Here is an 18616-nt window from a genome sequence, read left to right as displayed (position 1 = left end):
AGTGGAATGGGGAACTAACAGAGGACATAAGTGATAAAAATCAAGCAGAGATAAAAGAAAAAGCCGGATTTCTGTTGTACTGAGAGTCCCTACTGGAGTATTAAATATGCATTGCACGGATAGAAGAGTCCTTTTAGGTGTGCATGGGAATATAAAGAGGATTTATTACTAGTAGCGACTCTTCAAGTCCTCTCTTTGGTGACTACAGCGTTAATAGTCCTGGAAAGCCCCACCTCCACTACCACCTTTTATGTTAATTTCAGCGTGATCCGTGCGCGGACCAGAGAGAGCCGCTGGATCTGTAGGCTGCTGCTTCATGTCGATGAAGCTTTTGGACAAACTGATTCTCTGATCGGGACTTTTTTTTTTTCTTTCTTCCTCCTCTTTTAACGTATAATGCCGCCGCTGAGGACGCGCAGCTGAATGTGAATATTGTGGCTCCAGCAGCAGCAGCAGCAGCAGCAGCAGCGTAGTTAGAGAGGAGGTGAACGCACCTTGCATCCAGCCATGGGAGGTCAGATCACCAGGAATACCTTCTGCGGTAAGGACATGTGGCATCGCGGGGGGGCTCCGTATTGATGCGTTATTAGTCGTGCATGCGGCGATTTGGTGATTATGAGACGGTGTCATCGAGTTGCAAGCGCGCTTGTGCAAGCTTGGAGCCGCCGTGCATGAGGACTGTAGGCGTTCTGGTAGCCGAAAATAAATGAGAAGTGAAAGTGGCTGCTTTGGCCAAGTTTAAGGAAGTCACGACTGGCTTAGAATAAAGGGAAACTGTGTTTTTCTTTGAGATCTTCTGTAACATCATTATGATAAACAGCCAAGATTGTTTTTTTCTTGAGCTCTTATTTTTCCTTGAAGTGTAAGTTAAGAGTTGGAGAGAAACAAGACAGGAGGAACTGAGCCAAGTTGGTGCAACACATAACTTTTCTCACCTGGCTTCTTATTTGTTTGCCTCTGTATCCTTCAGCAGTAGCCTCTCGTGTTGTTTTCTTTCTAGTCATGTGGCTCTAACTGATCATACTTGTTTCAAAGGATTAAAGTTAACAGGTGTGATGGCATCTTTTAATCCCTGTTATGTTTAGTTAAGAGAAGACAATTTAGTGTGTGACTCATTTGTAATACAACTTGTGTTGCGTCTTTTGCTTTCTGGCTGTAATAAATAGACATAATATGCATATAGAAGAAAACTTATCTGGGATATGAAAGTGAAATCTGCTGAAAACTACAAATAAATTGAAGATTAATGTGATGAAGTGTGTTAGATTTGTTGTTGCTGAAGTTTCCGCAGTAGAAGTTGATGCAGCAGATAGAAGGAAATCTTGAAAAATTACTTGGATTAATCGTTTCATCAAGCTTCAGGTTATCAGCTGTGAGGATTTGTGGATTTTCTGTGGTCTAATCACTTTAAATTGACTGACTCTGGGTTTCAAACTGTTGCTTCAACGGAGGTAAATTGCGATCTGCACTATTTTCTAAAAGCAAGCACATGAATTGGTTAATCAAGAAAAATTATCACCAGATGAATTTGATTATAATGATCGCATTTATAACAATTATTTGCCTTTTTTTTTGCTTGTGGGACGCAGTAATTTGATGAGCCTTCAGCTACTTTAAAGTTCTACTAGGAAGCCGTATAATTTATTTGTGGCTTTGAGTTACGATGCTGTTAACAGATATGTAGTACACAATCAGACGGCATTTCATTTTCCAGATACACAGCCTGACATGGGTCAGTTTATAGAGATCCTTGTCTGATTTCCCTGCTTGGGGCCACTGGTGTGAAATAACAATACAGGTGCAGACAGGGGCGCTGCTAGAAATTCTTGGCCCTCTGACAAGAGCTCAGTCAGGGCCCTGAAAATATAAACATTCATAATCCCCGTCATGTTGCAGGGCCCCCGTCCAGCTTAAGGGCTCATGAATCACTCAGCTCTCTGTTTCCCCCTTTTGGTAAACTTGCATGGTTGTGTTGCTGGCGTTTCGGCATCACAGCGTGACTTTCGTGGAGAGGTCAAACCAGTTTTCAAGATGATTCCGTTTGTGTTATAGAACTTTTTAATATTCATCCCAGCATAGATATTGAAGTAGCAGTCATTGTCGCTTGTTTTACGGTTAAGCAAAAGTTTCGGTTTTGCTTCATGTTATCACGAAACACAGCTAACTTAAGTAGCATTGCGTAACATTACCAGATCTGATGGCGGATTAGACAGCTCTTGATAGTGGCTTGTTTTGAGTTACTAGACATGCAGACATTCTTTGGTTCAAGCTCTTCCACTGTGAATGTTTTGCGTGTCTATGACAGTCAGTTGAATGCATTTGGATTTTGGTCCGTTGGTTGGACAAAACAAGACTTGTGAAGGTTAACACCTAGGGCTCTTTCACTATTATTTAGATGCAACAAGGCAAAAATAATTGTTCGTAGCAACCCACTCTTTACATTGCATTACATTCCAACATTCACTGCGTGCATACTTGTTTACTCATCAGGAGTTTTGGCACCAAACACTTTAGCTTCCCTCTGTGAGGCATAAAAAAAATCCTCTTTTAAATCATTTATATCACCTAACTTTCAGAAAGAAAAAAAAACTAGTGTTTCTACAGATTCAAGTGGACCATTTTGTCTGCACTTCCACACCCATAACAGGACAAAAACAATGTTTTCTGACTTTTCCTTGGAGGGCCCAAACTTTGTCTACTCTCATAACAGCATTCTATAATTTAAGTGCAGTACTGACTGTAAAGACAGTAGCTAGCAGCATCTTAAAACTTGAAAAGTGTTTTGGATTCACATTTGTTTACCTCTTATTGAAACCACACAAGCTATGACATATTTGCAAAAACTACAAAACCTACACGTGCCCTCTGGTTCTTTCGGATGCCTTTGAGCGTTTGTCTTGCGAGTGAGGTCCACCGAGCCTTGATAGTAACGTCAAGCCACATTAGGGCCTCTGCTCAGGCTTCTTAGTAAGACCGAGCCTCAGGATAAAACACGGAGGAGCGTAGGAGGCCAGGTGACACTGGCCAGGGCCACTCATTGTCTCTGCACTGTTTGTCCTCTCCAATTAATGACAGCAAAGCCAGTCACATTGTGTGCGGTGGTGCATTAAGTAACATTATCCTTCCTTAAGTTACTCATCTGACGTTTGTCCTGGCACCTCTCTTTTATCATGGCAGGGCTCTGGTCACTGTTTACCGTGACGTCTCTGTCAGGTCGCATGACTTTTTAAACTCACTCCAACAGCCGCTGTGTCATCAGCACTTTTGACTTCAGCCGTCATTTGCAGTAAATCAACGGGGTATTTTTTATTTATCCTGTTATTTGCTTATTTGACTTTCAGAGCTGATATAGTCCTCTGTGCGCTCTGAAAGCTGTAAACCCATCCCTGAAGTGCAGAAATAGAGCTTCTCCTAGAAAACAAAAAGTCGGGGGAATTCAATTTCACAGCAGCAGCAGAAATGATATTAATACAGCGAGAATGAAATATATGAAATATTGGATTCTCCTTTCAGATGCTAAGGCATGAGACAGAGAATTCTGTCTGCAGAGGCCTGTGAGGTGTTGCCTCTGTTCTCAGATCTCTCAGGAAATACTCTATTCAGTCTCAAGCCTGGTCACTGATGGAGTACAATACAGTCCTGTTCTGCTTTCCTGAAGACATCACGTCTGACATGACATCATTGATGCAATATGGTTGAAGGATTTGTTATGACTTCATTTAAGACCTCTGTTGTGCACTGAGCACAATTCAACATTGTTCTGCAGCGACAAGAGCATGCAAAGAGCTTAACAAATACACTGTACTGAGCCCAGAACATTTGGCAGAGCTTCTCTGATTGTGATATGAAGGGAGAGACTGTACAGAAAAATGTGACAAAGATGCCCAGTTGAGAGTATTTGTAATTGCCTTTTGGGCCTTTAACCTCAACAAATTAAAACTTTTGACATTCAGCATGTCCTCTTCCGCTGCTCCAACCTCTAGCCCTGCCCTGAAATCAGAGCAGCAATGATGTTATAGAAAACCTAGCCTCAGAAGTCACATGGTCGCTCGTTTCCAATCCTGACGATCTGTCTCCAGGGCGCATTATAAACCTCTTGACCCTCCAAGGTCAATCAAAGCAAAGCAAGAATAGCCGCCTTTCAGCAACAGCTCATATACTCTTCTTCTCTCACAGACAAACACAAGCAGCTCCTACACAGTCTTCCAAGTTTAGGTGTGAAAATAAAACCGGTTCTCAAGGATGAAGAAGCGTTAATTATTTATTTAGTTTCCAGTCTTGGCAGGTTGGCTGGAACTCATAGTGCTTAAAATACCCTTAAATGCAACTGTAGAGACGATCAAGTACTTTAGTGCAAAAAACTGTAGCACATCACTTAATGAGATGATTTTTATTAGCGTCAGTCAACCCAAAATAATCCAGCTTTATGGATGATGACAGCCCAAAGTCTGTGAGAAAACACCTCCTCCAGTAAACCACAGTGACCTTGGTGTTGTGCTTTAAGGAGGAATGTGGAAACAAGAATGAGGAGAGTTCATCCGAATGAAAGGGAGTCAGCGGGAAATCGGGCTCACGATGACTTTGAGTAAATTATCTTTATCAGTGGAAAACCACCAAAGTGCAGATTTGACGAAATGATGTAAGCGGGAACATTTTCACACGGGAAAAAAAAACAACTTGATTTCATTAGGTGTCGTGTTTTTCATCATTCTGGTTCGGCAGGTATTGTGTACGTGACTCTTAAGACATAAAAGTTGTGATTGATACAAGCTCATTAAAACATGAGCCACAACCGGAAATAACATGTTAACAGACATGCCTCACTATAATTAGAGGAGCTTTGAATATACTGTATGAGCCAGCTGAACATACACACATGAAGAAATCCTGCAAAATCTCAAAGGTCATTTTCTGCCGGGTTAATTGTAGTTGTGTTGCACCTTTCATGTAAGTGCAACTTTTTTTTTCCTCCCCCCTTTATCCTCCCCCTCATGCTGCTTCCTTTTGTACTCATTATTGTACAAATGTGTTCCAGCACAGAGAAAAAACACACACACAAACAAATCAAACAGAAATCAGTTTGAAATTTGGCAAGATGAGGAACAACAAAAAGAAAGCCGTCTTACCGGAAATGACCATTTACTGAAATTAGACTGCTTTGTATGAACTTCTCACAGCTGCATTGTTCTCCTAAGCTGCGTAACCAAGGGAGTGATTTCAGCTTTGTGTAGTTTCTTTTCACCCAAGGACTTCTCTGCATGTAATTCACCTCATGTCAGTACAGTAGGTGGCTTTACCTCGAGAAGCTTGAAACAGAAGCCAACTATTAGATTATTTAAATGCGTTTCAACCAAATTGGATGTTACAGGAGCAGGTAAGACATGTGAGAGAAAACGACATGTGACAGCAGGTCAAGACCTCAAGTTGTCAGTGTTCGATTCAAAGTGAAACCTGCTGTGGTCCAGACTGTCTAATCTAATATCCTGATCTGATCCAGAATGCGGGTTTTTTTTTTACTTTACTGCACAAAGACGAATTTGCTGTTCCACACCTGTTGACCGAAAAACACTTCTCGTTCTCCACAATAGATTCTCTGAACGGACCGTTTCCCGCAACCTCTCACCGATGCCACCACAAGCCCAAGCGCTGCCTGCCCATCCAGCCATGTGGGAGTTTGTCCTCCTTCCCTCTGCTCTTTCACCCCAGCACCAAGGGCTCGCAGATCATCATGGACATGTCCCAGAGGACCGTCAAGAGACAGGCCAGCTTCTGCAATGCCATCACCTTCAGCAACAGGCCCATCGCTGTGTATGAGCAAGTTCGACTGAAGGTAAACAGCACAGAATTTGTGGAACTGAGAATGCAACAGACTGACTCATCACTGGGCTAAAATTGACCACTTTAGTTGCAATAAGCAGCAATAATTATGCCACCACCAGGGTTAGAGCATGACCGACATTAGTCATCTTCCTGGTTTCCGTTATTTCCTGTAAAAAAGCACGACTAAGCCGTACATTGCACCGGTTCCTTGTAAATTCCAAGATACTGCAGTACCAACATTCGTACATAATGTACTTTGTAATACACAGACTAGTAGTGAGACGACACTCAAGACGCTAATAGTGACTGTGATGAAAAGTGGTGTCTTTTCTCTGTCTCTCCCACTCACTCTGTCAGTATGTTTTTGTTTCTCTCCTCCCTCCCTGTCTCCCTCTCTTCATCCCCTCTCCTCGCTCTCCTGTTTTGATTTTCTCTCTTTTCTCTCTCTCTGCTCTTGTGTGGGCCAAAGCAGCAGCAGCTTAGAACGAGTTTCCACTTCACCTATCAGGCCATCTATGTCTCGAATGTGAGAGAGCAGGGCAAGCGCTGCCATGTGAGGACGACTGTTATCTTGCACAGTAAATGCAAAGTAAATAGAGGTTCGAAATAAGACAAAAATCGTTTGCAGGTGATAAACATACCAAGGTAACTGGTCTTCGTGTGCTCGAAACAGATATGTTGTTTTTAGCTATGCACGTGGCTTGGCGCTACGGATGGGAATGCTGGGCTGCCTGTTGGTCCAGACTCGAAATATCTAAGCAACTACTGGACGGATTGTCATGGAATTTGGTGCACACTGACACTGAAGTCCTCGGGATGAAATGTAATAACTGTGGTGATCCCCTTAATGTTTCATCGAGTGCCATCAGCAGATCAAGTTTTTGAAATTGTCGAATACATTGGTCTGTGCCCAAAAGCACATTAACATTCACACAAGATTCATTTTAAAGATTATTATTCACTTTTCTCCTGTGTAATTGAACTCATACCTCTGGATGCCATTTTAACCAACGCAAACGTCCAGTGGATTCTCTGTAATACACATGGTGGTACTGAAGGCTCGCTCGATTTTCCATCATCATATCGGTTCCCAAGTTGACCTTTATTATGGTGTCAACGTGTTTCCATCTATCAGATCAGCAAAAACATTTGGCATTTTCTCAATTCTGGCACAGAAATCGAACTTCACATTTCACACTACTGACACACAGCTCTTAGCGCAGACGAAATGCACTCCATTCCTCTTTAAACTACAAGGACATAACTCTGCATAGGAGATAGATGAAACTACTAGGTAATTGCGGCTGTAATTATAACTGGGGTGGAGGTGAAAAATTACCCACATACGAGCTCCGAATGCAATAAATTAATCACTGAGCCGCACAAGTAATGTTGACACCAACCCACCACCGCAGAAATAAACCCAGTCCAGTCTGGGTTGTGTTCTTTTAAGCTTTAGTCCTGTAACAAAGAGGAAATGTAAAGACTCATGTTAATGCGATTATTTCTATTAATTTACAATATGTACTCTCCAGATCACCAAAAAGCAGTGCTGCTGGAGCGGTGCTCTGCGTCTTGGTTTTACATCCAAAGACCCATCAAGGATCAATCCAGACACCTTGCCCAAGTACGCCTGCCCCGACCTGGTTTCCCAGAGCGGCTTCTGGGCTAAAGCCCTACCAGAGGAGCTCTCCAACGAGGGAAACGTCATCTCGTTTTGGGTGGATAAGAGAGGCCGGGTGTTCTACCGAATCAACGACTCCAGCCCTGTGTTGTTCTTCAGCGGGGTACATGTCGCCGAACCACTGTGGGCTCTCATAGACGTCTACGGCCTTACCAGGGGCGTCCAGCTGCTAGGTGAGTCATGTATTCAGGGACAGGTCCTTTGAATTGTGCCCTAATATTTGGCTTTTCTTCGCTTTCTTACTGGTTTTCATCCATACCTGCAAGTTGCATCTATGGATGCAATGTAGGTATGTCAATCAAGTCCATGACATTTAGTGCAGACATTTATCATCTCTAAAGGATAAGTTCTTTAGATATTCATTATCTAAATCTATGATCAATTCACAACTCCAACACCTTATTTCGTCCTCCAAAATCTTCAAAACTAATGACATGGACGTCAGTTCAATTCAACCTGTGCGTTGTACTTGCTCAGGCCAAAAACATGAGCCTATCAAACACAATAAGCATGCTAAGCTATGATGATAAACACCTTAGACTTTTTACTGTTTTACAGCACTCTTGTGCCTAAGTATAGACTCACACAGCCGATAGCATGGCTGTAAACTCTTTGACTCACTACTGTAATGCTTTACCACTGGAAACCATTCTGCGCCTGCTGTTTGTTCAGTGTGAGTGATTCAAAGGTGATGTTACAAACAGCTGCACTAGCTTTCCCAGACCCACCAAATCGCTCAGTGGAAAAAGATGGTGGGAGATAAGGCACATTGTATGGTTACCACGGTTGTTGCTATCAAAGAAATTTCCCTAATTTCAAAATGTCTGAAATCCATTCTAACAAGTCCTCTGCGCTGTTTAAAGGGTCATTACATCAAAGAAATTAGAGGCAAACAGGTCCTTCACAATTATTAACAGCAGTTGTTCGCCGAACTGAACCATCTGAAGTATGTTTGGACTGTAAATTGAGATGCATTAATGAAACACATCATACCTTGGAAATAGCCGTCTCCAATTTTTGGAAACAATACGAAACTATGCAAAATAGACGCGCAGGAATCCTTGTGGATGCCTCAGTACTTATTTATAACCATTTCCAAGAATTGCACTGCCTCTCTCCAAAGAATAGAGGCTGTCAGCACCGTTAATAAAAATAGAAGAGGCTCCCACATTGTGTAGATAGTGCCATTTAACCTCATTTCTTGCGGTGTGGTTGACAGCGAGAAGCGTGCTATCTCGTGATGGGCTGTTTGGTATCCAGCGCCAGAGTGCGACTATCTGGGGTTCACTGGCCTCATGGCGCTGACCAGCACATAGCTCTTGTCGAAGAACAAGAGCAGTGTGTTGGTCATCCCAAGAGAACAGACAAGAGGAGGGATGATGTCAGGTAAGGACATGTCCGGGGTGTTTTTCCAAGACAATCAAACCAGTGGAATGTCTCACTCTTTGGATCCAAGTCTGAATTCATTTGACATGTGATTACCCTGCAATCACCCCTAAACTCGCATTTAAATGTTTACATGAGAGTCATGTTCAACAAAATAGTGTATAGAATAATAACATAATCTTTCCATTTTACAATCAACCAAGACTTTGTGGAATGTGTTGTTGTACTTGATGCAATCTTTGCCTGTGAATGAGGCCAGCAGCCCTAAATCCTACTGTTTCTACTCTAGTTTTCCCACATCGATCACTTTTATCCTCACATTGATGGCTTAAACCGAAAAGCCTCGGCCCCTCAGTCGGCTGAAGGATCACTTGGCTATCAGCTTTCCACTATAGCCCGAGAGCGTCCCTACTCGAGAGCATGGTATATCTCAAAGGCCCAGTATTGTATCGCGAGTTGGCTGCAGTTCAGCAAACACTTAGTCTCTGAAATATGGGCGGACACATCAAAGTCTGCTGCTGTGAACTGGCACGTATTTTCCTTTAACAGAAGGCTGCATTTTGACTCTTAATGAGCCTTATACTTGGTCTGAAATTAACGCTACACCAGCTGATAAACCGAGGCAAATTTCACCTGTTGTGGGCTTCTTATCACAAAAATCTTCCCAGGTGGGAATTATAGATTTCCAGCAGTTTTTTCCTGTCTTTTTTTTCCCTTTTTTTTACAGGATGCAAATGGAGCGTGGAGCTGTGAATAAGCTCCGTGGAGTGTGGAGAATGACTTGGTTAGGTGACCTTGATTTGGCTTTTGAGATAAATGTGCAAGACAGTAGAACTATAAGACAGAAAAAGTTGTGATGAGCTTGTTGACTTAGGAAGTGTGCATTGCTGAGTCAGTGAGATAATATGTTTCAAGAGCTTAATGTTTATTAAAGGGGCACTCCACCAATTTTGCACGGCAAGATCAGCGTACTTATCACTAAGAGTCTTCAATGACTCCAAAGGGAGCTTTTTAAAAGAGCCACTCCACTATTTTAGCATTGACCGATAGTTTTTTTTTGGAAAAAGTAGCAATATAACGCCACACAAGCAGACACATCAGTCTCAGACGTTTCATTTAGAGATTTGAGTATGTTATGCTAGTAGCAGCTAATGTAGCCTCGAGCTGTTAGCCTCCAGCAGCGATGAGGCACAGGGTACACAAGCCTGGTGAGCTGTTTAATCCTCAGATTTTTTTTTTACCTATTCAAACTTGAGAGCGTCTTCAAACCAAACCAACATTGATTCAAGTGACAACGCTTGAGGCAGCTTATCAGATTTCATGCAGCTCCCTCACAGACACAAATGGTTTCATGAGCTTCTTTCTCACATGCACGAGTACTCCCTAAGACCTGTAAACAGACTTTTTAGTGTAAAATGGAGATGTTTGGTTTGATAGATGCTGCCAAGGAAGATATTGTTTGATATAAAATGGTATTTTAGTTGCATTACGGAGAAGGTGGGTGTGTTTGACTAGGGTGGCTAAAAAAAAAAAAAAAACAGGTATCCTGCTGCTTCTATTTACATCGGCTTCATTTTTCGATCAGTGTTTCCCTTTGAGCTCATGTTGAGAGAATGTATGTCCTCTAACCACAGATTTCTACTTCCTCATAACATTTACGGTAACTGTTGTTCCTATAAGCTGAAGCATTCCTGAGGTATGACCTCATTCCCCAGCTGACGCAACCGACACTTCGGTCGAGGTAGTCTTCACTCTTTTATTTTAAGACACATGTAGTGAGCACAAGTGTATCCGATCCCATCCTTCATGTGAAAAGCGTCCTCCCTCTTTAATATTTCATGGATTAATTACGCCAGCGCCCCTTCTCACATGTCAGCACGCATCAACGTAACCGTCACAATGTTTCTGCGAAGTGCCACCTGAGTATAAACCTCTGCCATGTGCCACTGCTATTCTGATAAAACGTTGTTGTGGTGTGATAATTTTAGTCGTTACTAATAGTTTCTGTGATCCCTGCAAGGCTGAATATTTCTCTGAAATCCAAGCCTCTTAAAGTCATCCCGATGATGATGAAGTTGCATAACTGTCTGAACCATTTTTTTCCCTTAAAGTCCGTTTTTTGAAGATGTTTTTCATTCAGTAGCAGTGACCTACTATGCAGGGCTCCAGTCAAAAGTTTGTTGTTTTTTTTTTTCTTTTTTTTTTAGCCAGTGGATTATCCGCATCAAACACATGCTTCGCAGGATTCTCATACCGTTGTGCCCGTTTGATCTTTTACAACCTTACATGCTGTATTAAGGGATTCATCAAAGCTGCCATCCGTCACTGCCTATTCACTTGTGCTGTCTCTCAACGGAGCCTACTGCCAAACTGTTTTTTTTTGTTTTTTTTTTTACTGCTATCAGGTTTTTATTCTGATGTTTAAGGATCTTTTCAAGTGCGGTGTTGTTTCCTCTCTAAGCTGTTATCAAGGGAGTGCAGTTCAGTAGCTAGCCACCCATGCAAGGAGTCAAAGGTGATCCTGAGATCAGTGAGACTGCTTGAAAGCTGAGATGGTGTTGCATAAGAGAGGAAGCTAAATTAATCTGCTGAAATCAAACTGAGCCTCGGGGGTTGTCCAGACCAACAATGCTGCCCATGCAATTTAAGAAAGATCTCTTACATCACCACTCTTGTCCTACTCACGCAGCTATCAATAAAGACTAAAGTGCCTGGCTTGGGTTTTGTACAGAACGGACTGTGCTGTTGAGGATGTGCCGCACTACGCTGAGACACGTTAGCCCTTAGACGGATTGACAAAAGGCTTCCTCAAGCGCATAATGTGTCTCAAGCAACATAACTGTTTTTCAAAGCTCAGCTTGTCAACTGTGTTTTCACAAGGGCTCTGTTGATCTTATTTCTCCGAGCAGGGCTATAAAATGCCTCAGTTTAGATAAAGCTTGATAACGCTTTTATTTACAAACAGAAAATTGTAAAGCTTGGAATTTCGGTTTTCTTTTTCGCATTTGACTTTTATGAAGTTGTTTAATGTAGAAGCCCACAAAATTAGGTCACAAAAAAACAGGCATGTGTTTCATTTCCCTGAAACAAAACACATATGGCAGCAGTATACCTTTCAGCAATCAAAAACATAATGGGGGAATCAGAGTGCTGCCTTTACATACGTACGACTGCAGCCTTAACAGAATGTGTTTGTTTATGGGGCGATTCCCAAGAGACCACACAGAATCGTCTGCTCTGTACAGGTATAATGGATCTCCTCCAAGTTAGATAAGCCGAGCGAGTCAAAGGCATCTTTTGATGGATGCAAGATGCTCTACTGGGGGTTTGTTTACTAGAGGTAGATGAGTCACTTAATCACTGACAGAATGGTAGTGATCCGTAAGACCGGCGTCAGCTAACATCATCTGCAACCTGTCTCTCCAGTCATTAGAGAAGAATCCAAAATGGCTGCCAGACTGTCAAGAGGCTGCGTACCTCTCAGGTGATTAAGAGGAGGGCGTTGACATCAATCATCTTGGTACACGGCATTGCGATGCATTAGGTCTGTAGCGCATCATAGTGGGGAAAACCTAATGCTGTGTGCTTTTCGTGCTTACTAACATGCTGAGGGACATCACTAACATTTCCACCTCAGGGGGCAAAGGGAGCACGTCTCTATTTTTTAACACAGTTTGCATCAAGGAGATTTGTGTCCATATCTGTATCCTCTCTTAAGAAATATGAGATGAATTTCCTGATAGTTTGTGTGCGGTGCTCAGAGGACAAATTCTTGCTATTTTAGAGACTCCCTGTGTTTCCATTTGGTACAATCAGCAGGTCAAAGACTCTGATCTTCTGAAATATCTCAACATCTCAATCGCATCAGCACCAAATTCACAGTTTCCAGATTATCACTTTGGGGATTCCTGAGTGATACCACTTCAATTAGCGGATGGATTCTCATGAAGCGGGGCATGAACTGAGCTGGTGCTGACTGCCCAGCAGACTGACTAGTGAAGATTGAGACACAAGTGCTGCTTCAGTGATCACCGTTAATCAGCACAAGTGACTCTCCTGCTCCTTCATTTAAAGGAAACAAAAATGGAAATTGGCTGTGGAAAACAGAACACCCTTCATCCATTGGGAGCCCTGTGTGCTCTGTAAAACCTGACAAAACCCTGTGTCTTCATTCCCCACATGGCTGCGGCTGCTACTGATTAATTCTAGCTGGTGTGAACATCCAACAGGTTCATGAGCCACGTGTAACCTTGGCTCTTTTATCCGCCGTCCTACCAGGTCTTGAATGCCTTTTGCATCGCTAGCTGAAGCCAACAATTTATTTGTGAATGTATGAAGGTAAATGCTTGCAGTTAGTTCTGTAACTAATGATTATTTTCATTATTATGTGGGGAAATGACCATCAGAATTAAAACAGAGTGGCTGTTTTTCCACAGCAGCTCTAGAAAAACTAGCAAACATTCAGTTTGTAATGAAATAGACGGAACAAAGCGGAGAGTTCTCATATGCTGGTCCCAGGGAACATTTGGCATTTTATTATGAATGTAAAAGTCAACAGAAACATTTATTGATTATTCCTCTAGCGTCAAAGCTTTTAATCATCCCCACGGCTTCAGAGATCGACTTGCGTGACGACTGACTCTTGTTTAAATTCACTGACGCACATCTGCAATATTTTAGCGTTTCTGTCTGAACCCATCACTTAGGCTTGTAATCACGTGACCCCCCACCTTCCTCGTATTGAAACTGAAACTGTTTGGAGTTCTCGCTTAACCCACCTCATACCTGTTCTGTCGACAGATACAGAGATAACGTGTAAATGATGAAAAGCTCGGTGCTGCACAAACATGTTGGGTTGCCTGAACCTGATTGTGCTGCATTTTCCTTTCTTTGTGTCTATTTCTGTCTGTGTTCACACAAGTGTGCTACACATTGTTGCTCACTTGCTACAGATCTCACTTATTGTTTCACTTGTCAGCGTAGATTATGTGGGGTTTTACAGGGTTTGATTTATGGATTAAAAAGTTTTAAATATAGAGACAAATCAGGTGCAGCGGCCAGATAGAGAGCACCGGGTCAGCTCGGTAACAATGCTGATAAAAATGCCTGCACATGAAAAGATGAAGTAAAAGCTTTTTGCCAAACAAGTTAACTTTTAGTTTTACACTGCATCGTTTATTGCGCTGTGTCGACGTGGTTCTTAACTGTTTCTACGGGGCTTCATAAGGGAGCAGAACTAAACTCTTTTGTTAATTTTGATTGATGAAGACACGCGATAGGCCTGAGGGGTCTGATTACCCTGAAGTACTGCAAATGGATGTTGTACTAATACATTCGATTTCTGGTCTGCTGCTCACAGCCAAATCCTCCAAAAACAATAAACTGGAAATTCAGCATAGTAATAACAATATGCAAAGTCATCTGTCAAAAGTCAGTTTCAAGCCAAAGGCAAACAGCAGACAGTGAGAGAGAAAGGCAAAGTGAAATGCTAAATGTCTCCATATTATAAACATTTAGTAATTTCCTTCAGCTGAATTCTTTCCTCTTGCTTCTTCTCTCTCTTTTCGTCGACCTTCCTCGCCTTGTATGATTATAACTCTAATAAATCTTAGGAAAAGTGATCCTTTTTCAACCGACCGGACATTTAAACCTGATTATAGAAGCATTATGATTTTGCAAGATTGTGGATCCTGTCCCAAGTTCTCCTCTTATGGAAATTACTGAAGCCTGCAATTTCTGCTCAGGTCAAGAGGACCAGCAAGGCCCATGCCGATGCCTTTTTTGGGTAAAAATCGAAAGGCTAGAGATGATAGTGGTAAATCTGTGGTTGCCTTGTCCATGTCTAAGTAGGTACATGATCCTTCTTGCCTTCTCTTTCTCACCCACCACGTTTGATGCTGAAACTGTAACTCCACCAATCAGAAGAACCCAGTACCTTCCCAAATGCAGCCTTAGCATGCTAATATTATGTGATGAATATAGCATTTTTTTAACTTAAAATTAATGAGTGCTTCCACAGAAAAAAAGTGCAAAAATACATATTTTAATTGCAAATGTTTTAATTGCTAAATGTGATGTTTCAAATTTGTAATTGCCGGTAGTAGTGTCATCTTGTTTGGCATCTGCAGCTGCACACTTGGCACTATTCCCTGATAGTGCAGCCGTGTAATTATGGCGCATGAGTCATCCTTTTTTTTTAATATAGTAACTGCCAAAACAAAGTACTACGAGGATTGGGGTGTAGTATTTCCATATTGTGTGGAAGTGGGAGGCAGATAACCTAGATAACCTTAATTCCAATGCAAAGGCAGTTGTCAAATCTTAATCTAAATCAGTGTGAAATATGTCAAGGTAAATAAAATGTGGCGGCTGATCTCCAGGTTTGGACATGACAAGGTTTACGGATAAGTGGTGCATGACTTGAAAACAAAACAGAGTGTGTGGTGCATTGGCTGTAATCAACCGGAGGAAAAAACAAAAAAGTAAGATGAAGGCAACCATGGTAACGATGTCTCTGAGCCTGGTGAGAGCGTAAGGCAGAGGAAGGCGCCAAGACACGTCAAGTGAAAAAAGATAAACTAGAATTACCACCTCGCTGTTGTAATCCTCTGCCAACCAGGAAAGTTACAGTTTACACTCATGTCTGTCCGGACTCATAATACGCGCAGTGAAGAGATTGAAGAAATGTAATAAAGGATATTGTGTGGTCAACATGACTTTTGACCTTTGACCATCAAATTCTGAGTCATCCTGGAGTCCAACTCAGTGTTTGTGCCAAATGTAATGAAATTCCAGATATATCGCATTCAGAAGAATAAAAGAGGTTGACCTGAAGTTGACCTTTGATTTGGATAGAAAATGTCATTACTTAATTATTTATTCTTAATAAAGATTTGTTGAAATTGTGTTAGAACTACTGCATGAATCCTTGGCCAAAAAAATATTTTATGAGAGTTCAGTGACCTTGACCTTTGACTGTCAAAGTCTTATCAGTTCATGCTCGAGTTCAAGCGAACGCCTGTGCCGAATTTGAAAAAAAATTTCCTTAAGGCATTTCTAAGAAGTCACGTCGCTCATGAGACATCCTTAAAACATAATGCCTCTGGCCACAGCTAGCGCTGGAGCGAAAGAATAACAATCGATTTACAGACTCACTGAAATGTTGCAGGAAGAATTGTCTTTACCAAGCAATCGCAGTTAGCATGCTGGCTAAAAATAATACTAACTTTCTCTAAGGCCACCAAGCAAAGTTTCCGCACAGTTGCTGGTGTCTGGGTTAATTACGGTGATGTGATTGGTGCTGAGGGGCCTGAAGATCCTTACAGGTTGTAGAACTGCATTCAGGAGTCAAAACAAGAGACCGAGAAGCTGGATTCGCTGTCCTCGAGACACACAATATGTCAGGGCATTACACAACATTACAGGCCATTACCACTCAGACCATTTCATCTTTTATTCACTCCCCCAAAGACACAGTGAAGTGATTACATAAATGTATCCAGTCGGCTGTAATTTGGAGTGTTTTGCTAGACATGAACATTAGCTGACTAGCAGAGCAGCGTCTTAGTCGGAGGGGTGAGTTTGGATTTTACAACCCTTATCCTCAGTCTGTTTAACACTGTAGGTAAGGAGTGAGTCTTGTACAGCTCTGAATTTAAGTCTTCATAACCTGATTGTAACTGAAGTAAGTTGATCCTCCAAGACAGTTAGCTAAAGTGAAATGCAAGGCCTGGTACAAACTAAAATGTTGGAGGACTTGTCCAGTGACCTAACATCTGCCAGCATGTACACATAGGGATTACAGTCCATGTATTTATAAGAGCTCTGTTTCTAGTGATCTCAGAGCTTGGAATTTATTTGATTTGTTGAACCAAAATAAATGCCGCTGGACAGGCTATTGTACCTCAGCTGGGATTTAATCGGCCCAGATGGAATCGAACAGATTTGCAGGAAATCAAAATAGAAAGCGTAATGCAGCCTGTCAGGTTTGGATCCTGGGAGCTGGGCTGTAACAGGGGGAAGCCTTCAGAGAGGAGGCTAATCACTTTCAGATGACCAGAGAGTCTCGTCCCAGTGAAGACGTGAATGTGTGCGCTCTTTTCTGCGTATTATTGTGCAAATAATGTCCATCTGTGAAGTTTTCGCAGAGGTTCTCTTGATATTACTTCGACAAAAACAATGAGATGAATTTATAATTGGAGAAATGTGTTGCGGACTGAGATCAGATTGAGACACCTCATCAGCCGCTTGTAAACTCCGAAGACAAGTCTGTGGAAAAGTACAGCGCAGAGACGTTTTGGTTAAGTTCACGAGAGGCTTTGACTGGCCTCGGAGAAACTGTGCCTTTGAAGGGCAGAGCTGCACTTTCCCTGCCGCCATCTATCACCTCAGCTTGTCTCCTTTTCTTTCAACGATGACAGACATAAATTCAGAAACATCTGGCACTTAACCAGAAACTTGACTTGATCTCTCAAAAGCGCCGCGTGGCATCTCAGATACTCAAACCGTTGGGCTTCTCCCGTGTATCGTTATCGTAGCCCCCTCTAGTCTTTTAGGTCCTCTTGCTCATATATTCCCCCACCCAGTTTTTTTTTTTTTCCCCCCTCTTTGATAAGTGAAAGCCCATCCCTTTCCTTTCTGGGACAGACATATAACCTCCCTGCCTCTCTCATGACAGATGACTTCACTCACTCATTGTAGACCCTCTATGCATGGGGCAAATCCCCAAACACTCCAGCACACAATCGGCGCAGCTGACCTTGTATAGCAGTTGCAGCTTCATTAAAACCCCCAGATGCCTCTTAATCCTGCTCCACCGGGCCAAGGAATAAACGGAAACCTCCCTTGTCTATTTATGTATCAGCACCGCGCCGTTGTCTGACTGATACTTAAAGAGGCAAAAGATACATAAAAATGATTTAAATCAAAACAGTAATTCATGCAAGTCTCTCTAAGATGCGTTTCAAGATGAGGTGGAGCCAGGCTGTGTGCTTTGGCAGTGTACGATTATAAATGTTGTTTCTTTTTAAAACTGCAATAGTTCGCTCTGGCACGTACTCACAGTAAAACGGGAATCCAGTTTTCAGTTATAACCTGGACATCCTCCTTTGCCAATATCAAATTTACTTTCCAGGAACTGGTTCTTCCAGACTGTGTAAAGACTGTGTGTTTCTAAAGGCTGGAACTTGTTTGAATAGGTAAACCTACAACAGGTAGAGAGGGAGGTTTATCTCTCCGTGGACTACTTTTTTTTTTTCTTTTTTTTTGCAGGTGTATGTTTTGGCATGGGTGTGTTCTTACTTTGTGGAAGCCAAGAAATTCCTCCATAACATCCAGCGAGAGTTGAGCAAGTCTGATTACAGATATTTTTTTTTTTCTTTCTCACAAGTTCAAATGATAATATAAAGAGCCAAAGCCAAGAGGTCGACCACTGACCCCGCAGTGTCGGTCTGGTATGTGTTCCTCTATTCAAATGGAGACTTTTCTCCTGAGACCGAGTAGCTGGAGCCGTTCAAAGACCACTTAATGTTACTAGGGCAATTTCAGCCATGCACTTAATCACATCAGTATTGTTTTTTTTTGCCAAAAAGAGAAAAAAAAAAGTGATTGAGACTTGCTATTCAAAAGCTTCAAGGACATGAACTTTCAAATTTCAGAGTACAATATAATTACCATTATGCTGAGTACGTGCTGTTAAAAAAAAAAAAAAAAACACTGGAGTGTCGC

The 18616-nt window shown here is 42.0% G+C and overlaps 1 protein-coding gene across 1 annotated transcript in view; it reads left to right on the top strand.

Moving 5' to 3' along the window:
- Positions 1-325: 325 nt before the first annotated feature.
- LOC103360891 (E3 ubiquitin-protein ligase NEURL1-like) overlaps positions 326-18616 on the top strand; it is a 31336-nt gene continuing 13045 nt past the window's right edge. The window contains exons 1-3 of the mRNA XM_008286820.1: positions 326-541; positions 5589-5830; positions 7356-7677. Of these exons, the coding sequence (XP_008285042.1) occupies positions 508-541; positions 5589-5830; positions 7356-7677 (598 nt within the window). The 5' untranslated portion in view covers positions 326-507. The remainder of the gene's footprint in view (positions 542-5588; positions 5831-7355; positions 7678-18616) is intronic.

The sequence above is a fragment of the Stegastes partitus genome, unplaced genomic scaffold, assembly GCF_000690725.1.
Source record: "Stegastes partitus isolate 25-593 unplaced genomic scaffold, Stegastes_partitus-1.0.2 Scaffold471, whole genome shotgun sequence".
Classification (NCBI taxonomy): Eukaryota; Metazoa; Chordata; class Actinopteri; family Pomacentridae; genus Stegastes; species Stegastes partitus.
Note: the sequence above shows the minus strand (reverse complement) of the source record. Positions and strands in the feature narration are given on the sequence as shown.